The sequence below is a fragment of the Mesoplodon bidens genome, assembly GCF_964165515.1.
Source record: "Mesoplodon bidens genome assembly, chromosome: 7".
In the NCBI taxonomy this organism is placed as follows: domain Eukaryota; kingdom Metazoa; phylum Chordata; class Mammalia; order Artiodactyla; family Ziphiidae; genus Mesoplodon; species Mesoplodon bidens.
The window spans coordinates 57804932-57831139 of record NC_138164.1 but is presented as its reverse complement, the minus strand read 5'-3'; the positions used below and the strand labels follow the sequence as shown (position 1 = coordinate 57831139).

General features: G+C 42.0%; 1 protein-coding gene across 2 annotated transcripts; it reads left to right on the top strand.

Moving 5' to 3' along the window:
* Positions 1 to 9481: 9481 nt before the first annotated feature.
* On the top strand, positions 9482 to 25203 carry TRIM6 (tripartite motif containing 6). Of its 2 annotated transcripts, XM_081239961.1 has the most exons (8): positions 9482 to 9517; positions 17628 to 18117; positions 18614 to 18709; positions 19379 to 19609; positions 22117 to 22139; positions 23851 to 23951; positions 24237 to 24263; positions 24477 to 25203. In XM_081239961.1, the coding sequence occupies exons 2-8, from the start codon at positions 17695 to 17697 to the stop codon at positions 25037 to 25039; spliced, it is 1464 nt and encodes a 487-aa protein (XP_081096087.1). In that variant the 5' UTR covers positions 9482 to 9517; positions 17628 to 17694; the 3' UTR covers positions 25040 to 25203. The 2 variants fall into 2 exon arrangements, with proteins under 2 accessions (XP_081096087.1, XP_081096086.1); XM_081239960.1 differs by lacking the exon at positions 9482 to 9517 and having other exon boundaries at positions 17619 to 18117.
* The last annotated feature ends 1005 nt before the right edge of the window (positions 25204 to 26208 follow it).

Sequence of the window (26208 nt, the reverse complement as noted above, 5' to 3'; positions counted from 1 at the left end):
ACACCAAGACACCATTTCTTGTCAGACTGGCAAAAATTAAAAGGATTGGTAGCAATGTGAGAAAACGGGCCTTTTCATACATTGCTCCTGAATAAAAAATGTGATAGAGTTTCTGTGGAATGAGGAAATATCTTAATAAAATTCTTATGCATTTTTCTTTTGAATCACAATTATAGTAAATTACCTTTCAAATGTACCTTCATAGGTATAAAACAACATACACACAAGGTTAGTCATTATGGCAAAGTTTTTGTAGCACTAAAATATTTGAAACAACTTCACTGGAGTCTGAATTCAAGGATTCCAAATCCACACCCTTATGTTTACTGGTAGTGTAACTGTCCCCAAGCTACACAAAGGCTTTAGAGTCGCTCAGACTTGGGTCAGAATTGCACTCACCATATTCAGTACATAATAGCTATTTGTCACTGGGAAATATATTTAACCTCTTAAAGGCCAGGCTTCCTTCTCTTTAATAAAAATGATAAAAACACCTACTTCAGAGTAGTTTTGATTATTAGTGAGATTACCTACATATAACAAAATAAATAACTGGAGTTTTAATGGACATTTTGTTGCTCTCACTGTTTCACTATGGTGGAATATATTCAGGGGTATTTGTGTGCACCTCACTGTTTCACCATGGTGGAATATATTCAGGGGTATTTGTGTGCACCTCTGGGAAGACTATTTCTATAGGTTAAATGTCTAAAAGTGGAACATTTAGGTCATAGATAATGCATTCTTGAAATTTTGATAATTTATTATTTTTTCTTTATTTCGAGACAACTTGCTTCTATATCTTCTTTATATTTTTTTATTTTTATTTATTTATTTATTCTTGGTGGCACAGCTTGTGGGATCTTGGTTCCCGGACCAGGGATTGAACCCGGGCCCTCAGCAGTGAAAGTGCAGAGTCTTAACCACTGGACCACCAGAGAATTCCCTATATTTTTATTTACAAAATTAACATGTGCTATTAGTAAAGAATTAAATTTGAAAAGCGGAGCACAAAGCTTCCCTAATGTTATTTCCACAAAAGTAACATGTTCTTGTCTAGAATCAAAGGGAGAATCTTCCCTTTTTCATGTAAGAAACACCACAAGGGAGCCTTTCCTTGTGGATTGAGGGTTAAGAATTTGAGAGGGAGATTGAATAAGGGAGGTGTAATCCAGCAGGTATGACATAATTTATATTAAAAAAAGTATCCAGGAGTTTGAGATATTTCTTCTCATGGAGTCCCTATCACTCTTTCAAGTCTCCATCTCAACCCTCCCCTATCACTATCTAAAGAGTTATTCTCAAGTATCTCTGAGAATGCCCAAATGAATGATGGCTTTACCTTTCAATCTGACAGATTTCCAAAGAATTGAAATTGAAAGAACAGTAAGAAGAAAAAGCTAGAACAGTTCCTTCCCCATCCCACTTGCACTTTTCAAAGCCTCACAGCCCTCAATCTCATTAATTTAAACTTTAGCCCTAGAACAAACATCAAAAGACTTCAGATAATACTTTTCTGTGTGTGAGTTTCCAGGTGTCACAGCCTACTGATGGTCACCATCCTTTATTTAGGCTAGTTTTATTAATGAGAGAGTTTATTAAAAAACATATTTGCCTATCTATATCCATATCAATTATGATTTGAATTAAACAAACCTAAGGTGACTGTTCCATTTTAGCAAATTTTGGAAACTGCTTCTACCTCACCTCATATTCTTCCCTTTGGTCCTTAACCTTTCAGTCTGAATAGCCTTGAATATGTTGAGAGACTTAAAGTGCAGCAAGTCCATGGGAGTGAGAGACTGGGGAAGGATGAAAATGAAAGACATGCTCATTTTTGGAGAAGTAGTGAATAGAACTGAAGTTCAGAATAAGCAAGGATCATCTACATCAGTATTGAAGTCATCAAGGATCATGATAAGAGAATAATTATGGAGAGAAGAGGAAAGGAGATGAGAGGAGGGGAGGGGAGGGGAGAGAGAAGAGAGATAAAGACAAAGATTCAGAAGCAGAAGCAGATGCCACCTGGGAAAGAAGGAAAAAACAGGAATTAGTAGGTAACAGGAATATGGACAATTAGTGAGAAGTGTAGTATGATAAAGTGACATAAAGATGCTAGGGTTTCATATTTTAATAGAAGAAGGGAATTAGTGATAAGGTGCAGGGGTGACCTCCAGGCCAGGAGATCTGAGAAGTGTGGGAGAGAATGAACAAGTGTACTATGGAGAGACAGGTTTCAGTTAGCCAAGAAAGTAAAGAGAACGTTCCAAGGAGAAGTTGATAACACAGGGAATTTTGCTGATGGCTGACTATGAGTCACAGGTTACTCAGTAAAGGATTTCAAAAGTTGGAGACGGATGATATATGGAATCAAAACTAGGGATATCCGGAGCCTTATGGAGATGAGTATCTGAGTGATGACCTTGAATCATGAGCTTCTTGCATCTGACAAAACAGGGATAAGATACATAATAGCATACAGGGGAGCACTCTCTTGATTCCTGGGGCATCACCCCAACATTCCATTCCCCTTTTGGACAAGATAGACTTCACCTATTCTCCACAAGGCAGTCAAGTTTTCGCAGGCTCTTTTATGCCTTCACTACACAATGTTAGACTCCATAACTTTTAAAGTGCTTATAAACATATTTGGATCCTAAAAACAATATGGACCTAATAACTCCTTAATATAGGGGGGAGAGTAAGCTACAAAACCAAAATTAATCAATGCTTAACTCACTATTAACCACACTTCAATAATGCTTCAATTCAACTTTCCTAATTACTTTTAATAGGTGGGATGTAGGCATGTTTTCTTTGTTTTAAATTGTGATGGAAAAGCAAAGATCACTGAGGCTGAGACCTCAAAATCACTATCTATTGGCCTCTGGTATTATTTTTGTTTGGCCTCTGGTATTATTTCTGTTTTGTTTTTTGCGGTACGCAGGCCTCTCACTGCTGTGGCCTCTCCCGTTGCAGAGCACAGGCTCTGGATGCACAGGCTCAGCAGCCATGGCTCAGGGACCCAGCCGCTCCGCGGCATGTGGGATCTTCCCGGACCGGGGAACGAACCCGTATCCCTTCCATCGGCAGGCGGACTCTCAACCACTGCACCACCAGGAAAGCCCTGACCTCTGGTATTATTAAAGCCTGTTGTACCTGCTGTTCTTTAAAATCCTGACACAGTTCTTTCTTGCTTAGGACACACATTTCTTCCTCTTCCCACTTTCTGATTGGTGCTGCAGAGTTCTAGACTTGGAATGACTGAATGTATTTGAATTGGCTCTATAAGAGGCTTTTCTGGCTCCTCTTGTTGCTACAAGACACTTCCCCACCCACAGAAGCTTTCCTTACTTTCTGTCCTTTTCTGCATGTGCAAGTATGGGTGAGTGAAGCCAGGCAGCCTTCATCTTCCCTTCGGAGGGTTTCACCTCACCCACCAGACTTCAGCAATTGGCTGGGGTCGGGTAGAGAAATGTAGGAAATTTTGCAGGTTTAAAGTGTAATCCAAGCTTGGGGAGAAACATAGAAAAGCTGATCTCGGGCCATGAAGTGGCTGTGCAAAGGACATTGTCCAGCAGACCCTGACCCAGAAAGCTGAATGAGATGGGAGGGGGAGCCCTGAAGCCTTGGATAAAGGGATTAATCCCTTGGATAAAGGAATTCAGCCATGAGATAAGAGGAGATTGAGAGGCCAGCAGCCCACATTTCTTTCTGCTACAGGAGGTAAGTGCAGTTTCTTTTCTCCCTTTTCTAAAATTTAAATTAGCACTTTATTGAAATACAATTTATATACCATACAATTCACCTATTTCAAGTGTATGATTCAATATTTTTGGTATTATATTCATAGATCTGTGCCACTATCACCACAATCCATTTTAGAACATTACCATTCCTCCCCTGCCCCCAACAAAATGTATCCCCTTAGCAATCATTCACATTTTTCTCTCATCCCACCACCAGCCCTAGGCAACCACTAATCTACTTTCTCTCTTTATAGATTTACCAGTTCTGGACATTTGAAATAAACGGAATCATACAATGTGTGATCTTTTGTGACTGATTTCTTTCATTTTGCATGTTTTCAAGGTTCATGCATGTTGCTGTATGTATCAGTACTTCATTCCTTTTGATAGCTGAATAATATGCCACAGTAAGGATATACACATCTTGTTTATCCACTCATAAGTAGAAGGACATTTGAATTATTTCTACTTTGCAGCTGTTATAAATAATGCTGCTATGAACGTTCATGTGCAAGTATTTGTAGAATTATGTTTTAATTTCTCTTGGGTTTATACCTAGGAGTAGAAATGCTGAGTCATATGATAACTGCGTTTACCTGTCTGAGGAACATGCCAGGCTGTTTTCCAAAGTGACTATACCAAATTACATTTCTTTTTTTTTTAATTTATTTATTTATTTTTGGCTGTGTTGGGTCTTCGTTTCCGTGGGAGGGCTTTCTCTAGTTGCGGCGAGCGGGGGTCACTCCTCATCGCGGTGCGCGGGCCTCTCACTCTCTCGGCCTCTCTTGTTGCGGAGCACAGGCTCCAGGCGCGCAGGCTCAGTAGCTGTCGCTCACGGGCCCAGCCGCTCCGCGGCATGTGGGATCCTCCCAGACCAGGGCTCGAACCCGTGTCCCCTGCATTGGCAGGCAGGCTCTCAACCACTGCGCCACCAGGGAAGCCCCCAAATTACATTTCTACTTGCATGTATGAAACTCCTAATTTCTTCATATACTCTATAACATTTGTCGTTATTAATATTTTTTTAAATTCTAGCCCTCTTAGTGGGTGTGAAATGGTATCTTATTGTGGTTTTGATTTATATTTCCCTATGGCTAATGATGGTAAGTACAGTTTCCTGCCATGTCCCAATTAGCCCTCATTTATACCCCTGGGAATGGGACTAGAAATCCAATGTTAGAAAGATTAATTAATAAATAAAATATGTTAAAGTAAATCCAATTCATTTAGAATGGTAGATGCCTCATATTTAGACTTCTGTTTTATTTTTCTTGGAGCTCATGCTTCAGCTATCATCTCTTAAAGAAGATGATAATCTCTGCCCACTTTATTTTCCTGGGTTGTCATGAAAATTGAATGGCTTGAAAGTCTTTGGTGAAATTAAATGTACTATACAAACATGAAGAAAGAAAAAATGGTAGAGAGTTGTTCACAGAAATGGGCTTTCCAGCTGCCTACAAAACTGGACACTTGCACAGCAAAAAGCAGTGTCTCTGGGCTTGTTCAATGAAGTGCACACCTGAAATTGCCATTTCCCTGTGCTTGTTCCAAGTACGTTTCCTGGTTTTTACTGGAGATATTGGGGGACTACAAGAGAGAATGTGGTTGACTGCCTAAGAGTGAAGGTAGCTCCTGATCCCAGCCTCTTTCCTACCTAAAAAGAGATACCCCTTTCTCCACTATCTTGTAGGTCTGACTCAGGAGATAATTGATATATTATAATAACACACTATTATATCAGATGCCAGTCTGTCCTAGTTTTTACTTCTTGAAGTCTTTGGATATAATAAGTGCAGAACATCTTGCTGAAGTTCAGTACAACTCTCAGTACCTAGAGTTCAATTTGTCTTGAGTCTTTCCTACAGTTCAAAGGAACAGACTCTTTGCCTCCTCAACTAAAGCCAAGGCTTCATAGAGGACATGAAGGTGAGTATAGAAAGAGCTAAAAGAAGTCAAAGAAGGACAATCTAACCTGACATTAACCCCACAGGAGAGGCTTTTGAGTGACTAAGTATGGAAAAACTCTAGAAATTCCATGATCTAGGGTATGGGTATTACATGGCCTGAGGGCAAGACTTGAGTTCTTCCTTCTACAGTGATGGAAAGCATGGGTCATAATGCTACAACTCCCAGAATTGATTCAGAATTTGAAGAGGCAAGTGAGTCAAAACACTCCCAGTGATGAGATCAACAGGCAGAATATGGCTCAGACTGCAATTTCTGTAGCACAATAATCAAGTTTTCAGTAATAAAAGTAATGTGAGGACACAGGAAGAGAATCACCAATCCTGAGACTATTTTTACTCCACATCTCCCACTGACTTTGAGAACTTGCCAAACTCTCTTACCGTAGACACTTGCCCATTCCTGCTGATCATGAATCCTTAATACCCAGATCAGTGACCCATATCTGCTAACTGTCAATATCCCATCTTCCCTACACTATGGTTCCCATAGGGGCTCATACCACAGTTCACAAGACAAAGTGACTGACACTCCCCATCCCACCCCACCCCACCCCCATCCATATATTCTTTTCTGGGACACTTTTCCCCTCCTATGGGAGAAAAGAAAAACAGGTTCAGTCCAGAAGTCATAAAACACTGCTCCCTTTCAGAAAGGCTTAGTATTGCCATCATAACAAGATCAGGTTCCAGGCAGATTATTCTAGTGAACAAACTGGGGGTCATGAGAAGATACAAAAATAAGAACTCCAGGGTCTACAGCCAGAAAGACTTGCTGGAGATAAAGAGGAGTCTATATTACTTTCTTTTGGTGATCTGATCCCTGAAAATGAAGTCATGTACTTTCTTCCTTTCTTCCTTCCACAAGCCATTCCTAAATAATTAGTACATTCTGTGTATTGTTCTACACTCTAGATATACACATATGAATACAGAAATGATCCCTGGCCTTAAAGAGTTCAGAGTGTTTTTCTCCAGCCTCTTGTTTCCTATCACTCCATATATACTCCTTAGGGTTATTAATTGTATCCCGTGGCTTTAACCCTCGCATAGTGTGTTGACTCACAAATCTAGAGTAAAATATAGTGGCTACAGCTTACTTGGAATCCAGAATTTATTAATCTCATACGAATGATATCCAGAAAATGCTAACTTGGTTTAAAAAACAACAACAGGGCTTCCCTGGTGGCGCAGTGCTTGAGAGCCCGCCTGCCGATGCAGGGGACACAGGTTCGTGCCCTGGTCCGGGAAGGTCCCACATGCCGCGGAGCGGCTGGGCCCATGAGCCATGGCCGCTGAGCCTGTGCGTCCGGAGCCTGTGCTCCGCAACGGGAGAGGCCACAACAGCGAGAGGCCCGCGTACCGAAAAAAAAAAAAAAAATGTGCATTTTTTTTCCCCCAGAAAATTTCTTTATCTCCATAATTCCCCACCTTGGTGAAGAGCCTCACCGTCTTTCCAATAGCTTAATGCAAAAATCAATCTTAGAACTTTGGGATTAAAATATACACACTACTCTATATAAAGTAGATAACCAACAAGAATTTACTGTATAGCACATGGAACTCTATTCAATATCTTGTAATAATGTATAATAGAAGAGAATATAAAAAAGAATATATATATATGTATTATATATAATATATATATGGTTGAATCGGTTTACTGTACACCTGAAACTAACACAACATTGTAAATCAACTATATTTCAATAAAAAATTTTTAAAAAGAAAAAAAATCAATCTTAGATTCCTCCTTCTTCCTTCCTCCAATATGCTGCTGTCATAGCCTAATCATTCCGTCTTAGCAACTTGTTTCATCAGTTACTTCATATTCTCACTCTACTGCCTTAGTTTATTTAGTTTCATTTGGACTGTTTCAATAGTCATTGAATGGATCTCCCTGATTTCAGCATTGTGCACTTCCAAGCCTCCAACTACCCAGTCACCCAACAGATCTACCCAAAATACAAATTACTGCATTTTCCATTGCCTGTAAAAGAATAAAATCGAACGTCATGGAATAGCTATTGATTGATGGAAAGTAGATGAGCAGATACATTACACAACAACAGCTATTCAGTACCTGATCTGCCAGTTAACTTTAGGCAAACAAATGTAAATTGAGTTTCTCAGAGTTTCTTTGTAAAGACCGTGTTCCATCTTTCACAAACTTCTCTGTGATAAGCTGAATTTTAAGTGCAAAAATTGAATCTGTAAAAGCAAATGAAGATACCTTTAAGGGATGAGGGAGTGTGGATTGGGATTGAATAAAGTAGGGGTTCAAAAGTGTGCAGTGGGGTGACGGAAATAAGAAAGATCAAGGAAAACTTGTTAGGAGAGCTTGAAAGATAAAAAGATATTCTAAAAACAGCACTGTAACTTTTGACTTGGAATTTTGGAGTAGCTGCTCCCTTAAGAGAAATACAAATCAGAAAAGAAATGCAAGTTGTATTGAATGGAATTGATTACCAACTCTTTGATTTATTCATCCTCATGTTTAAAAAACCTTTTGATGAAATGAATTTTGAGCTAATTCTTGTGCTAGATACCAATGTTCTTTTGAATCTTTTCCTTCCCAGACCTAGATACTGGTCTTCTTTAATATCAAGACTCCCTTGAGCTTTTGCCTTGGCTTTTTGCTCTGTTCCTTCAAGGAACATTCCCTAGAAATAAGTTTCTTCATGTGCTCCCTTGAATATCAGCTCACATTTCTTTTTTTTTTTCTATTTATTTTTATTTTTTTAAGATTATTTTATTAATTTTTATTGGAGTATAGTTGGTTTGCTCAGCTCATTTCTCTTCTTTTTTTTTTTTTTTGGCGGTTCGTGGGCCTCTCACTGTTGTGGCCTCTCCCAATGCGGAGCACAGGCTCCGGACATGCAGGCTCAGCGGCCATGGTTCACAGGCCCAGCTGCTCCGTGGCATGTGGGATCTTCCCAGACCGGGGCATGAACCCATGTCCCCTGCAACGGCGGGCGGACTCAACAACTGAGCCACCAGGGAAGCCCCTGTCCTGAGTTTTATCTGGACACCCTTGGAGGTCCAGGCCCTCCTCCCACAGCTCACCTTCCCAGACCAGGTCAATTTCCTTGGGGCAGGAAGTTTAGCCTTCCTTTTCTTCTCAGAGTTGCCGCGCTATTGAAACCCTATAGTTATAGTTCCCAGGGCTTTATAAGCTTTGCATGTATTCATAAGGACCTAAAGACAAACATTTACAGTCTCTCAGTTATATAGATTAAAATCACAGATATAAGCTTATATCTGTAATGTAATTTTAAATTATATTCGTAATTTTAAATTGATAACTTTTAATGATCTTTCTGCAAAACATGCCATTATAATGCCAAGTGGTTATTTTTCCTTACTCATATAACTTTAGATATTTTTTATTCAGACATTTTAATTGATATTTTAATATGGGGTACAGGTGTATTCTCAGTGTTATTAACACTGACATGAGGTCGGAAAGCTAAAGTGAAGACAATTTACAAGTGCCACCCCCGGCCTTCAGGTGTTCTCCAAGGCCTCAGAATTTTCAGCTCATCAGGTAAGCGGAACAGCTCTCTTGCCCCTGGACGGGGCCCTGGAGTGCAGGACCTAATGCCGCGCTGGACAAATCAGCAGCATCTCCTCCCCCCTCGCCCCGCCCCTTTCCCCTTACGCCTTTCTGCTTTGGTGGAGGCTGCGGCAGCTGTAAATCCTCGGCTCTGATCCAAGATACAGATTCCAGGTTGGTGAGCAAATCCGTTTTCTGGCCAGCCACCGCTGTCCCCACTAGTACTCAGAAGTTGACGCGCCCTACAGGTTGGTTGGGAGGTTCGCGGTTGGAGGCAGGGCGAGGGAGACCTCTGCAGTTTTGAGTTGACTCAAGTTCAGGAAGAGAGTACAGAAGGGGCACCTTTGGAGCTGGGAGTAGCCTGTGTAAAGATAGTGATAATGAAACCCTGATTCTGGAAGCTGAAGGATGTAGGGGAGGCAGCTCTGGAAGTTTTGATAGGGAATGATGGCAGACCCTGTGGCTGGTGTGGATCCAAAGGTCAGCAGCCCTTCCCCCCCATCTCCAGCCTTTCTGCTCCAGGAAGTGAGCACCGTTTATCCTACCGCCCCCACACACACACCCCACCCCGCCCCTGGAGGCCCTGACTCCTCCCAGAGGGAGCTGGGAGACGAGCCTTCCGCATTCAGTCTGTGCAAAGGCCGGGCTGGCCCGAGAGCCCGGCATTTTCCCTTAGGTAGCAGGGCCGTGCGCGGTTGTTCAAGAAAAAAGACCAAACGAGTGAGCGCTCTCAGTTGCTCAGAATCTATGTAAAACTCCTTGGTTTGCTCGGAGGAGCTTTGACCACTTGGAGCCTCACATCTGGAGCCTCCGTGTGCCGGTCACCTGGAGATGTATGCCATCTGTGGCTGGGCCACTTACTGTCACTTGAAGTGACAGGGCAGTAAAAGAAATGGGGTCCCTTCCCTTTAGGAGCTCATGATACAGATAATTTATCTTTTCATCCTCACCGGGAATGAGCTCAGCGAGATTAGGAACAACATTTAATCTATCAATCAATGAAGACAGAAATGTGTGGTTAGAAGCGTGGGTGCTGCAAACAGAGTGCCTGGGTTCAAACTCTGCCTCTGACACTTAGACCCTGGCTGTGTACCCCCCACCTTTTTCGTTGCGGAGCACAGGCTCCGGAGGCGCAGGCTCAGCGGCCACGGCTCACGGGCCCAGCCGCTCCGCGGCATGTGGGATCTTCCCGGACCGGGGCACGAACCCCTGTCCCCTGCATCGGCAGGCGGACTCTCAACCACTGCGCCACTAGGGAAGCCCCGGAAGGGCCCCAAGGGCCTCCCACACACACCTTTTGTTTGAGCTCTTTGAGCTTGTTTCTTCCATCTATAAAATGGACAGAGTAATATTTATATTATAGAATTTTGGTGAGGCTTAAGTGAGGCAGAAGTTTAAACACACAGGAGAGTGCCTGAAAAAATAGTAAATACTCAAATTATTAAGTCATTATTATGGACAAACTCAATGCTTACCTTAAAAAATGCAAAATCAAAACAATTTTTGAAAGAATAGAATAGGGAATAAAATATGTACAAATGCACTATGATAAAGGAGACTATGACTCCTGACATCTCAACAAGTTAAAATTACAGCAGGGTTCAAACGATTAGGAATTACAAGTGGAATATCACAAATGCAGAAAAAAAAATGATTAGAATTTTATTATCTAACCTAAAAAAAGACACTCAGTTAATGGATTATCTAACACTCAGGGAGAAGAAAACCTGTGCAGGACAATATTTTAAGAATTTGGAAAGTTATTGAATCATTATAAGTTTTGAATGCATGAGGTAGTGATTTTTTTGAAGTTTTAAAAAAATTTAAAGTATGTTCCAATTCATATATTTATCGAGTGCTTCCTGCAAAAGGGCAAAAGAGAATTATTTCCTCAGCACAATCTCCACTCATTTATGCATGCAGTTGCCAAGTGTTTAGATTTTTACCCTGTTTTCACTGGAACTCCCAGCTCGAGGGCAGTCCCACCCATCTTATATCTAACTTTCATTCTGAGCCCCAGCCTGGCCTAGTGTTATTCTGAAAGCCCTTTTAATATTGAATTGTGAGCTTTCATTCTAAAAGATGCTTCAAATCTACATATCAGTCCATTCTTTGGCCTTCCCCACCCACCCTCCCCCTTTTCTATTTTGCACACTAAATTGCATTTACCTGGGAAGAAGGCTTCTGTGTTTAAGGCAATGTTTCTGAAGCCTTAATGTGCATACGAATTACCTGAGATCTTATTAAAGCGCAGATACTGAATTGGTCTCGGTGAGGCATAGAGATTCTGCATAAAGAGCTCCACTGGATGCCAGTGAGGCTAGTTAGCAGACCACACGGCCTTTTTCTGGCATCTGCTTCTGATTTAACTGGCCCTAGTCGTGAATTTGGCCTCTTTCATTTGCTAATTTGATCTTCAAGGTTCTTCCCCTTAAGGTCTGGTATCTGCACTCCTCACACAGCCAGACTTATCTTTCTGCCACCCACACTGCTCTTGAGATGTGTCCTTAGTCAGGGACTCTGTTGGCTTTTCTTGTGTCCTCTGGGCTGCGATCAGGAGTAGCTAGTGGTCAAGCCCCTGCTGGCATGTGGGCAGGGCTACGCAAACCCTTTCTAACTGAATGTTAGCTGACTCTGTTCCCCTCGTTCCCTTTCCCAGCCTTAACTTTATACTCTTTAACAAGAGACATCAACTCTTACATAATCTTTTCTCTTCAAGATTCTTTCTCTGCCTTGAATATCTCAAGTAGAGCATTAGATGGAAAAGTAATAGAGAAATATAATAGAGCCACATATATAATTTAAATTTTTCTATTGGCCTTATTAAAATTAGAAGAAGAAATTAGTTAGAAGAAACAGATGAAATTGATTTTAATATATTTAACTCCATACTTCCAAAATATATTTAGAACATGTAATCAATGTAAAAAAATCCATTAATGAAATGTTTTAGATTATTTTTTCTTACCAAATCTTTGAAATCCAGTGTGTGTTTTATACTTAAAACATCTCATTTCCGACTAGCTGCATTTCAAGTGCTCAGTAGCCACCTGTGGCTACCATATTTGACAACACAGTTATTACTTGTGCTTAGAAGATCAAAAAACCAAGCCTCAGTTTTTCGCATTGCATTTCTTCTATTTGGTTTTTGTTAGCTCCAATGAGTTATCATTTACATTTAATAAGTTAGCAATTTTAAGCATACAACTCCATGAGTTTTGACTTGTATATAGTTGTCCAAACAACACAATCATGATATATATAGGGAATTTCTGTCACCCCCCCCAAATTTTTTTGTGTCCCTTTGCAATTCATCCCCTTCGCACAGCCCTGGGCCCTGGTATCCACTAATCTGATCTCAAATAGTAATGTTTTGTCTTTTTTAGTATTTCGTATAAATGGAATCATACAGCAACTTATCCTTGCTGTCTAGCTTCTTTCACTTTGCATAGTGCTTTTGAGATTTATTTTGTTGTATATATCAGTACAGCCATTTTCTTGGTTGGTAATATTCATTGAGGTCATGTTTTCAGCTCACTCGATCCCCAGCAATGCCCTATACTCACCCTGCTCATCTATGCTGTATCTCACAGACTGTTTTCTTAGTCTGGGACACTTTCTCAGGCCCTTTCTCCTGTAAGGGCTTCTTGTTACTGAGAGGCAATTTGATATTTTTTATCCTACCATGCACTCAGGAGGCGAAAATTGGTGACAGTTACAGGACCTGTTACTAGACTCAATGGTCCAGTCACTTGGGGTGCATAGCCAATGGACACACCAAGTACTTTTGATTAAAGTAGAAGCATTTCTTACTTGTGACCAGTAAGGAGACAGGGAGATAGCTCTCAAAGTACCGTCTTTCCGAACAGCTGGATCAGGGAAGTTTTATGCCTGGGGTACGTGCGTGTTCATGCAGGGGCAAGCATGGTCTTCCATGTAGTACGGGTTTCTCTAGGTTGCCAAAAACTGCAAGCAAGCAGGTGCTTGGCTGTTTGCTTATACTGTGATAGCTTGTTGATTGGAATGCACTGTAACCTTTTTGAAACATCTGGTGTTTGGAACTTTATGCAACTTAATGGTTAGTTTCTGCAAAACAAACACACCTTCATTTAACCCCGTCCCTTCCCTACTGCTGCCTAGCTGACAGACCTTGTGTTCTTTAATTATGCCCACACTGACCAAGCTGTACATCAGTGTACATCTGCCTTTGCAGGGGGGCCAGACAAAGAAACACTGTGGAATTATATCTGCTCTCAGTCACCCTGTGGCCTATCCTGTACACAAGGGTCACAACTGGGGGCAGGGGTAGTGTGCCTCCAACTAGGCAGTGCATTTGTCAGCTGGCTCTTCTTTGGTGACCCAAACTAGACTCCAGCTAGGCAAACGGAGCATATGGCTTCCAATGAGTAATTCAATACTGGAATAGTAAAAATAAATAAATAAGTAATCTTAAATGTTTTTTAAAAATTATCTGATTTAAGATTGACATATATACACTACTATGTATAAAATAGATAACTATTAAGAACCTGCTGTATAAAAAGTAAATAAATAAAATAAAATTCAGAAAAAAATGATGTGATTTAAGACAACAGTAATATAATTTAATGACTGAAAACATTCAAGAATGAGAATACGATGTTTTTCAGTGGGGACATACATATTAATTCAGCCCAGACAAAAAATAAAGTTAGGGTTAGTTCCAGCATCTTTAGTTGTCTTGTCAGAGAAGCTACTAGCTTTCTTAACAGACCCTTATTTATGCCAGGCACACAGAAACTGCTGGGTGAGGTCCAGCATTCTCACATTGTCCTTAAATGCCATCTTATTAAATCTTGTTATGAATTGAGGTAGTGGATTTTTCTCCTAGGTCCAAAACAAGGAAGAAGATATGAAAGAGGGTGAGAAAGTGATGCATTCATTCTTATACAAATATTTATACAGAGCTATTCATCCACCAGACTCTGCTCTATCCCTATTTCTGGTAAAAATACTGAAGAGGCTCTTTTCCGCATGGTAAGAGGGCAGAGCACTGAAGGACTGAAGAGCAACGACAGTATAAATGTGGTGACAACTAGTTTTTATTGAGACTTTTCTACACATTGGCTCAGATAAGTTATCACAAGCGTGCTATAAGGGAGGACTTGTTATGAGCAATACACAAAACATTAAACCACATCTCAGATCAGGAATTACCCCAGTGTTCCAGAACTAGAGACAGATAAATTCAGGATTCAGACCTGTGTCTGTGTTACTCCAGTGTCAGTGCCTTCTCTTCTCACCTCACCCTGCCAGGGCAAGGGAAGCAGCCTGAGCCCTGGGGTTGTGCCACCAGGAATGAAGCAGAACAGGGCTGGAGAAGGAGCCTTCACATAGCTTAGGAAGAGCTGTAGGATGCCTTCAAATGCCAGGAAGAAGGGGACTATTATGCTGAATCAATGCAGCCCCCAAAATGAGACAAGCAGCAGTCAGGAGGTGGGTAGAAAGAAGCTGAGCCACTCTGTGACCTGAGCACCCTTGCAGGTGATGGTTGGGGGTGGGGGGGGGCGGGCATAAAGGAAACATTCTCTTCCTTTAAGGACCAGACAACAACCTGAGGTTTGGATTTGCATAAAACTAGATTATAACCTTTATTTTGTCACTTATTCATTCTGAGAACTTTGGTAATTGAATACCTTTTTAGGAAGTTCACTTTTCACATTTGTAAAATAGGTGTTATTAAACGTATCTTATAGAGTTATTGTGGGGTTGGATTATATCAGTATACTACCTGTAAAGAGTTCAGCCATTACCTCACATATAAAGGGATCCACTGTTCCTTGAAACAAATACCTGCATGCATATATACTTGCTTGCATTAATGAGATTGTCTTTGCTATGTGTTCAAAAATGGATGTGTTTCTTGCTCTAAGTCTGAATGGTACACCTCCCTGTAGAGTATATATTTCATTCACCGTTATCTCCCCATACCAACTATAGCACTGTGCTTGACTCTTAGATCCTCTCCCACAGCATGCCTTGTGTAAAAGCTGTGGGGTTGGGACAACACTGAACCAGAAGTCACAAGATAGCTTCTCCCTCTTATTTTCCTCTCATTCAATTTTTTTTAATTGAGATATAGTTCACAGACCATAAAATTCATCCTTTAAATGTATACAGTTCATTTTTTTGGAAAAATCACAAAGTTTTTCAACGAGCACCACTATCTTATTCCAGAATATTTTCATCACCCCCAAAAGAGGCCCCAGACTCATTAGCAGTTATTTCCCATTCCCTCTCCCACCAACTCTTGACAACCACTAATCTACTTTCCATGTCTATAGGTTTGCCTACTCTAGATATTTCCTGTAAATGGAGTTATACAGTGTGTAATCTTTTGTATCTGACTTCACTCACTTAGCAAATGTTTTGAAGGCTCAATCTTGTTATAACATGTATTGATACTTCATTCCTCTTTTTCCTCCATTTTTATACTTTTCTCCTCTTAGCGATTCTAAAATACTTTCCCCAAATGCTATAAGACCTCTTTGTCCCGACCATTCCACCTGCATGCCTCTGCCTCAGGTCGTTTTTCTGTGAACTCTCACTAGAACATATGTGGCCTCGACTCTCCCACCTGTCCCCTCTGTCCCCGACACACGGGCACCTTAAGACTCCTGTCAGAGTTTTGGACAGGCCTGGTGAAATCTCTTCTCCCAAAGCACCAGGTCTGTGCCTGACTTTGACCACCTTCACCACTGCCTTTGGTTAAAGTTATGAGGTTTGAGGACAGAGCTTTGAACTAGGACTCTGGACATGATAGGTTTTGCCAACTCTATGTTTATTTATTTATTTTTTCTGGTTTAAACTAGTTTAATGAAACAATAATGTCAAGAAACATTTATTGAGCATATACTATATTCGGAGGATTGTCCTGGGTCCTCCAGGAGATACAGTGATATACATAGTCCAGATACATAGTTCTCAGGGGCTCTCAATCCGAGGGTAGATACACATGAAAACATCTAACCATAATACCAGACAGAATGAATCAGGGGCGGTAGCTGAGGGACAACTTGTAGACATAGTAAACATCCATTGTTTCACCTGCCCACTATCCCTTCTCTTCTCACAAGTCTCTTGGTTTTCTTTGGGCCACCCCTTTCACTCTCAGTTCACAGTAGAGCTGATTCAACCTCCATGTCCAGGTTTCTTTACCTGTAAAATGGGTATACTGACCCTCCCTAGAAGCATAATTTCTTTTTGAATTTTATTATATTTATTTTTTTATACAGCAGGTTCTTATTAGAACACATCTATGATTTTATAAGATGCATGATTTTATAAAGTCACTTACTGTCTCTATTTCTTTATCAAGAGGCTAAAAATACTCTTATTTATTCAGAGTTTTCCTACGAGAGATAAAGAAAATAGGGGAATATGATTTCTAAATCACAACTGGTTATACAAGTGTTAATTGTAAAGATATAACATCACCTTATTGTGGTCATTTTTGTTTCTTTGGGTTTTTTTGGGAAGGTGACCATGAGAGATGAAAGGGCTCTGTAAAGAGCTGTTAGAAGGTAGACGTGTCGTCACAATAACTGATATTTTTGATCTTGGAGATTAGATCCTGGAGAGCAATGCCAGCACCATGTGAAAGAGAGGTGAAGGAGCTCATGAGAAAGGTCTAATCATCTATGGAGGGATGAGGAGGTTCTAGAGTTTTCTTCATCAAAAGTTGAGGACCTGTGTGTTGGACACTGTGCTAGTTCAATAATGAACAAAAGCAGTCTCTGATCTCATGGAGCTTATATTCCAGTGAGAGGATTCAGACAATTAAAGATCCATATTAGGTGGTGATAAGGAAAATCAAGCAGGTAAGTATATTGAGAGTGATGGTGTGGGTGGCCATGCCTTAGCTAGGCTTGACAGAGCAAACTCTTCTGATAAAACATGTAAGGAGAGAGTTGAATGAAGTCAGAGAGTCATGCAGATACCAGGGTGAAGGGGCTTCCTTGCAGCAGGAACAGCAAGTGCAAAAATCCTGAGGCAACAGCATGTTCTGGTGCTTTGAACATTGAGGATGTGTTTCGGTAGGCTGAGAAAATGTTAAACAGACAGTGGCCTACCCAAGGCCACTTCTCTCCAGTACATCACTGTCCCTTCATCCAGCAGGAGTAAAAGGAAACCATGATCATTGCTCTAATGAGAGTGCAAATTGCTGTCTAATGTGAGCAGGGGCAAAGAACATGCTTGAAGTTAGAATGAGAACCTCTTGTTACCGCAGGTGCTTGACCTGTTTATCCAGAACAGTCAGCCTGCCTCTGTCTGCCTCATTTCTTACCCTGAACCCTTTTTTTTTGGCCATCTACCCAGGATTCTATACACAAGAAACACCTTAGACGTCAGAGCTGGGCAGGCAGGAGCCAGGAGAGTGGCTACAATGACTTCAGCAGTCCTGGTGGACATCCAGGATGAAGTGACCTGCCCCATCTGCCTGGAGCTCCTGACAGAACCCCTGAGCATAGACTGTGGACACAGCTTCTGCCAAGCCTGCATCATGGGGAATAGCAAGGAGTTGGGTATTGGCCAAAAAGAAGAGAGCAGCTGTCCTGTGTGCCAGACCAGCTACCAGCCTGGGAACCTGCGGCCCAATCGGCACCTGGCCAACATAGCGGACAGGCTCAGGGATGTGGTGTTGGGCTTGGGGAAGCAGCTGAAGGTGATTCTTTGTGCGCACCATGGAGAGAAACTCCAGCTCTTCTGTAAGGAGGATGGGAAGCTCATTTGTTGGCTGTGCGAGAGGTCCCAGGAGCACCGTGGTCACCACACATTCCTCATGGAGGAGGTTGCCCAGGAGTACCAGGTGGGAGCCCAGATGGAGGGAAGGCAGGTGGGGACAGACTCCTTGGTAGATTACTAACTTTTCTTTATGCTCTAATCTAATTTCTTTGTAGTCCACCTATTTATGTAGAGGATGAACCTAGAAAAAGCCCCTCTGGCCAAGAGCAGAGACTTTAGCTCTTTCTTGCTGCTCATGATTGGTTCTGCATGAGTAGATGATGCTGCTCGGGGCCAGTAGTGGGCAGAGCAGGTTGAGTTCAGGGGATATGTTGGCAGTGAGAGTAAAGGACTTAATGTGGTTCATGGTCAGGTTCTTTCCCCTGGAGAAAAGAGAATCAGCCTATTCCCAGTGGTTTCTATCCCCTGTTTATAAAAGATAACTTTGACCTTCTCAGTTTTTCATTCCAGGACAGGCATCTCCTGAGGTCAGCATAATAATCTCTCCCCCATTCATTCCATGTCTCCGCACTGAAACAATTTGACACTTGATCCTGCTTGACTTGATACGTTTCTTCCAGGAGAAGTTCCAGGAGTCTCTGAAGAAGCTGAGGCAAGAGCAGCAGGAAGCTGAGAAACTAACAGCTGTTATCAGAGAGAAGAGGGCATCCTGGAAGGTAAGAGAGGTTCTTCTGAAGGTGTCCTGGGACGGGAATCAGGGCAGGGCGTGGGAGCCGAGGGCAAAGGGGACCTAGTTCTGTCTGTTCCCTGACTTAGCTAGAAGAGCTTCCCTTTGCCTCGTCCTTCACTGCAGCCCTTCCAAACAAGGGTATTGTTCTTGGTGCAGAGCCAGGGAGAGAGAAGGGGGAGTTAGAAAATGAACACATCAAAGGGAATCTAGGTTTTTGAAGACAATCATGGGAGAGGAACCATGGCCATTGGCAGCCCTTAATTCCTGATTCTGGACCTTGTTCTATAGTTTCAAGCTCTGAAAGTTGGAAAAATAGGTCATGCACAGGTCACTCACAATATTGAAAACTGGAAGGGGAGGCTGATGGTGAGTCCTGAGAGGCCAGAGAGGCTGCTTGGAATCTAAATCCCACCTAGGAATCAAAGTCTCTATCTCAGAAGCCTAGATAAGACAGCCTGGGGCCAACGGTCTGAGAAGAGCTGAAGGGAGAATAGGAGAAAAGAGCAGGTTCTGCAGGACTTACTCCCCCATTTGCTCATTCCCCCCCAGTGAGACCTGCCAGGAAAGCAGTACAGAGCCTGCCTCCCCAACCCCTTATACAGGAGACCCTCAGCTCAACAGACTATCAACCTCTTTCTCTTCCATGTTCCTGAAGAATCAGATGGAACCTGAGAGACACAGGATCCAGAAGCAGTTTGATCAGTTGAGGAGCATCCTGGACAGAGAGGAGCAGCGGCAGCTGAAGAAGCTGGAGGAGGAAGAGAGGAAGGGGCTGAACATCATAGCAGAAGCTGAGAGTGAGCTGATCCAGCAGAGCCAGTCCCTGAGAGAGCTCATCTCAGACCTGGAGCGCCGGTGTCAGGGGTCAACAACGGAGCTGCTGCAGGTAGGAATTGCAAAGGAGCCCGAGGTCTGATGGTCAAGGCAAAGAGAGACTAACTTTCCTTCCCTTCTGATGTGGGACTCCTTATCTTGGTGGGGGAAAGAAAAAAATTTCCTTTGACCCTGTAGTGCCTCTTCCCTATTAAACAGTTGAAAGTTCATGGATAAAGCATAGGATAATTAAAAGTACAAATGCTAAAGGAATGTCTCATTTTTATTTCTTATGTATAAAGGATAGTCCAAAAGTTCATTTGATACAATGTAAAAGATCGAGTGATGTTTTACTGCAGCATTTCTCAATCTTGGTACTATTGACCTTTTGGGCTAGAAGATTCTTTGCTGTGAGGGGCTGCCCTGTGCATTGTAGGATGTTTAGCAGCATCCCTGGCCTCTACCGTCTAGATACCAGTAGCATCCCACTAGCTGTGACAACAAAAAAACCCTCCAGACATTGCCAAATGACCCTGGGGAGAACTTATCCTCCCTCCCCCTGTTGAGAATCACTGGCCATTAGGTACCTGCTGTCTCTGATGCCGTGTTGGGATTGGTCAGGTTCTTTTCACTCAGCGTAGTCACAGGCAAACACATACCAAACTCAAGTACTTAGAGATTTTTTATGTAATTACCAGCCCTTCTTTGCTTCACTTTCTTCTCTAGGGCAGGATCATTGAACATGTTGTAATAGAAGTTTGAACAGGACTTTAGAGGCACAAACAATGAGCTCTGGTCTGTGTGTGTATGTATATTGGGAGGGTGCAAGCTGTCAAATCCAAAGAGATCTGATGGAGAGATTTGAACTGAGGTTGAAATCTGAGCAGCTGTTTGCTTCATAGAGTGAATAGTGTGACTATTAAGTTGAAGCAGGATGTACCTTGTGACATTCTGGAACCTTCAGGCTCTTCCTTATTTTCTGTTTGCTTTCTTGCTTTCCTCTTGCTCCCTTTCCTGGTGGAATAATAATTTCTTTACTTATACTTGGGCCCTAGTATTGGGGTCATGGGGTAGTTATTTTCCACCTGTTGGAGCTTTTCCTCATTCACTGCTTCTGGTTTCACAACTTCAGTTTATTCTTCTTGCTTTTTTCTTCATCTTTGATGTTGGGTTGCCCTAATGCTTGCTCCTTCCCCCACTTGTTCTAGCCCCTTTACAAGTCTCTTCAAACTGGAAAAATTGCTTCATAAGTGCAAATGGATCATCAGTTTATATAATAGCTAGTCCAGGCACCTGTCTAGACTCTTCTACCCACTAGTTAATATGACTGCCCAATGGTCATTTTAACTAGAGTGTTACCTCACAGTCAATTTTTCCGGAACTTGCTCATCACAGACACTTCCTCCTTCTCTTTTCCATATCTGTGTGACATTGTTACCCATTAAGATTTGACAGCTGGATGCAAGCCTGCAGCTTTCAAGTTTCAAAATGTGAACCCCTGAGAATAAAGCTAAGAGGAAGAGGCATGAAGTGTCACCCTGATTTGATCATTTGAGTTCCTTATTACAAGTATGTCTTAAGATTGATACAATCCTGGATCCACCTCTACCACTTTACATATCCAAGCCAGTTTGAGTTGTGTTTTTGTCAAGTACAACCCAAAATAGCTCCAATACCATGAAAATAGTTATTCCTATGTTACATAGATCAAACCATTGGCCTTTTCTTCTGCTGCATTGAGGTGTATAGAGCAGAAGTTAGGAAGACCAATTTGGAGGCCATGAGACAATTCTACTCATGAGGCAGGCAGTGGCAGTGATGATGGTAAAGAGCAGTAAGGGTGTGAAATGCACTGACTTGGTCTAAGATGGGATGTCAGGTAGTTTTTAGGACAGTACTTTGTCTACATTTGGTGACTGGATGCTGGGATCATTGAGGAAGATGGAACAGAAGAGACCTCATGGTTGCAGGAAAGGTAAGTTTTCTTTCAGATATCTTGAATTTGTGGTGCCCGTGGCTTATGTGCTAGGGTATATAAAAGAGATGTAAGCAGAAGTACAGATTTAGGAATCATCAACACTTGTGTGTGTTGAAATCAAGAAAAATACACAAAGTCAGCAAAGGTGGCATAGAGGGTTAGGGGAGGTGGAATTTGAGAAACAACCACATTTATGGCCCTTGTGTCCTCAGCAACCAGAATGTGAGCATCTCGAGGACAGAAATCAGGACTTAGTCATGTGAGAGCATCTAGAAGCAGGCACAGTGCCTGGCAAATAAAAGGTGAGGTACATATATAACACCACACACACACACACACACACACACACACACACACACACACACACACTGTTGTAAAACTAAAGGTACTAATGAATGACTTGAATCATTTCCTGACATCCCTACATAGGGTGTCAGGGAGAGACTGCTTTGAGTTCTTATCTCTACTTTGTGGCCTCCATATTGGATCATCTCTACCTCTATCATCATGGGGTGGTGAGAATGGGATGAGGGACATGGATGAGGCTGTAGTAGAGGACAAGGCCTATTACCCTTGACTTAACCTGTCTCTTTCTTTCCTAGGATGTGAGTGATGTTGCAAAAAGGTATGTGTAGAACATGATGTGGTTCCCTTGGGTTGACAAAAGACTCCTGTACCCATAGAGTTACCTTGTGGTCAGTAGGAAAGGAAAAAAAAATCACAAAGCAGAGAAGATTTAGGACTGTGGTGTCTTGAGTTGCTTTTCATGAGAATTTGGGGTCCCCCAAAGTAAAGGGAATGACTTGGTTTCAATGGTAGGAGAATTTGAGTGGCAGAAGGTCACAAATTGGGACAGTAGTGTTCTCAAGAATCAAGGATTACCATATCACTGACTCCCCACGTGCCTCGTGATGGAACTCCTTTTCCACAAACCTCTGTACCTGCTTCCAGTCCTGATTCTAGTAGTTCATAGCTACCTCAAAATACACAGGGATTTTCTTTGCCCACATACTTTATCAGAGGGAAATTTCCCATTTGCGTTTTTCTCCAAGGTCCAGAAATCAGCTCTTGGGACAGCTGCTTAAATTTCCCTTTCCCCGTTGGGTTTGGAACAGGCCGTGCCTTGCTACCTAGTTCTCCTCAGTCTTCCATTTTTCTCAATTCCAGTAAAAACATAGACCTGAGGTCTTGAAAAGAGTGGTTTTGGCCCTGGAACAAAAACATGTTCTCTTCTCTATCACCTACTCTAGAATTTCATTCATCAAGGTGACCCCTAAAGTAGCCCACATACCTGGTACCTTGAAGCGTCTCACAAACACATGACCTATGGAGCCTGTTGTCCCTTTGGAAGTCTTTATTCTCAGTTTGGAGGTGAGGACGTTTCCTTTCTCCAACTGGTGTAACGTTCCCAGAGACCAAGAATCCTAAGAGGCTGTTCTGAAGGTCTTTCTCCCTAGGCCTCTGCAAGACCTTGAGACCTAAATCACAGACTCTTCTAAGGGAGCCCTTCACCTGATACTCTGAAAGCCCTAGCAGCAGGTCCTGATGTCCTGCCTGTCAACACAGATACCTGTAGACCCTCTAAGAGGGTGCTGACATTTTAACTATTTTGTATCTTTTTTAGAGGTAGCAAAAGATTTCCCAGCCATTATTTTATTTAATATTATACAGTCTCTAGGATGCCGAGAAAGAAGGGAAAATTATTGTATTTTACAAAACAACAACAAACCAAACAAAGAAACAAAAATGAGGTTTTGAGGGATAAATCCTATCAACATTTTTTTAAATTGATGTATATATAGTTGATTTGCAAGAGTATATTAGTTTCAGATGTACAACATAGTGATTCAATACTTTTATAGGTTATACTCCATTTAAAGTTATTTTAAAATATTGGCTATATTCCCTGTTCTGTACAAAAGATATATTCACCCCAGTATTCATCGCAGCACTATTTATGATAACCAAGATGTGGAAGCGACCTAAGTGTCCCTCAACAGATGAATAGATAAGGAAGATGTGGTATATATATATGTATATATATATATATATACACACACACACACACACACACACAGAGAGAGAGAGAGAGAGAGATACTACACAGCCAATAAAAAAAAGAATGAAAATCTTATCAGTGTGTACACAGATGGTGAGAAGCTAGTTTTTAGTCCAGTTCTTCTGGCTCCTATGCCAGAGATCTTTGCAGAATGATGCTAATTTTCTTCAAGAAAGCGTGTTGAAGTTCACCAATGGGCCTGGGAGATGAAGGAGACAGGCGTTAGAGACACCCAAGGTTAGCAGTGTTGAAGATTCATAATGTCTGTTCTCTCTAGGAGTGAGTCCTGGACCCTGAAGAAGCCAGAAGCTCTCCCCACCAAGCTGAAGAGTATGTTTCGAGCCCCAGATCTGAAAAAGATGCTGCGAGTGTTTAGAGGTGAGGAGTTCCAGGGAACAGCGTTTGGATGAGGGATCATGGTAGTATAGGAAATAAAAAGAATGAAGGGTATGGTTGGTATTTGGGAATAGTGTCAGAGAAAGTGATCAGAGGTGGAGGGACAGAATGTGCTGAAGAAGATGCAGGTCATACTGAAGGGGGAATGAAATGGCCAGTTCACATCCTTATAGAATTCCCTGCCACACCTCTCAGCCAGGTAAGGGAGAGACAGCAGACCTGAGACTGATGGTTCTATATAATGTGATTGACTCTTTATCATTACAGAGCTGACAGATGTCCAGAGCTACTGGGGTAAGTAGAAACTCTGGCCTCTTTGAGCTGACATGTTCTTATCCTTGCCAAACATACCCACACACACTCTCAGGTATGAGGTGTTGCTGTTTCCCCACAGCCCCCCACCACCTAGCTCCAATTCCTCCCACCCACATCCTCACTTCCTCTTCTCAGAGTCATAAGGCCCACATACCCATTCTCATCTGCTGATGCTGTACCTTTCTCCCACAGTGGATATGACTCTGAATCCACACATGGCTAATTTAAATCTCGTCCTGTCTAAGAACCGGAGGCAGGTGAGATTTGTGGGCGCTCAGCTGCCTGGGTCTCATCTGGAAGAGCATTATGGCTGTGGTGTCCTGGGCTCTCGGCACTTCTCCTCAGGAAAGCATTACTGGGAGGTAGACGTGTCCAAGAAGACCGACTGGATCCTGGGGGTGTGCAGTGATTCAATGGGACCTATGTTCTCTTTCAACCAGTTTGCGAACAATCGGAATGTTTACTCCCGATACCAGCCTCAAAGTGGATACTGGGTGATTGGGTTACATCATAAGCACGAATACAGAGCCTACGAGGAATCGTCCACCTCCTTGCTCCTCTCCATGATGGTGCCCCCTCGCCGAATTGGGGTGTTCTTAGACTATGAGGCCGGCACGGTCTCCTTTTACAATGTCACCAACCACGGCTTCCCCATCTACACCTTCTCTAAGTATTACTTTCCTACCAGCCTTTGTCCGTATTTTAATCCTTGCAACTGTGTAGTCCCGATGACCCTGCGCCGCCCAAGCTCTTGAACTTTCTGCTCTTTCCACCATCTGAGCCGTACCCTCTACTCCAAGGTTCTTCTGCATCTCAGTTTCTCCTTTCTTACCTCCAATTTTCCTGTGTTCTCACTCCTTTCCTGTTGAGCATTTACTCAGTGCTAGAGCTGAGTAACCCGTCGGTGACAGTGAACATCCTTGACAGATTAATTACAGATCTTGAGAGGGGTGAGGGGTAGCTGTCAATATTTTTCCTTTTTTTTTTAAAGAAAGAATTGGAAAATTTTATTCGAGCCAAATTTGAGGATTATAACCTGGGAAGAGCATCTCAGAAAGCTCAGAACTGTTCCCTCAACATTTTACCATTAAGCATGGCATTTGGTGGAGATTTTTCTTTGTTGATGTATGGAATCAAATTTAGGAAATTCTCTTCTATTAATTTGATGTCAGTTTTTGTACTGAGTGGAAAGTTGAATTTCAACATATATTGTTGCTGTAGTTATTAAGATGATCACACGTCATTTTTATTCTGTTCTTGGAATACATTGATTTATTTCCATTTTTAAATCTAACACAGATTTCTGGAATAAACCACTATTATTCTTCATGTGCAATACTGGATTTGTTTTTGCTCATACATTGTTTAAGTTTTGTTTTTATCTCTGTTTATGAAAGAAATTGACCTGTAATTTTACATTCTTGTAACGTCGTTGTCAGGTTTTATAAAATGCAATACATGGGGCTTCCCTGGTGGCGCAGTGGTTGAGAGTCCGCCTGCCGATGCAGGGAACACGGGTTCGTGCCCCGGTCCGGGAAGATCCCACATGCCACGGAGCGGCTGGGCCCGTGAGCCATGGCCGCTGAGCCTGCGCATCCAGAGCCTGTGCTCCGCAACAGGAGAGGCCACAACAGTGAGAGGCCTGCATACCGCAAAAAAAAAAAAAAAGGAATACATGGGCAAAGAAATTGCTGTTTTTTGGGAGAAGTATATATAGGATTGAGTGCTAAAATCCATTATAATGTTAATTTGGGTGGCTTTAAATTCAATTTTAAAAAAAGATTCTAACTTCAGTTTTTACTACAAACTTCATGGATCTTAAAAATCTAAGGTAGCGATTGAAAAAAAATCTAAACACACTGAAGTAAAAACGGGAGAAGAGGAAAATGATCAATCCAATACAGATTTTTCTGTCAGAATGGGA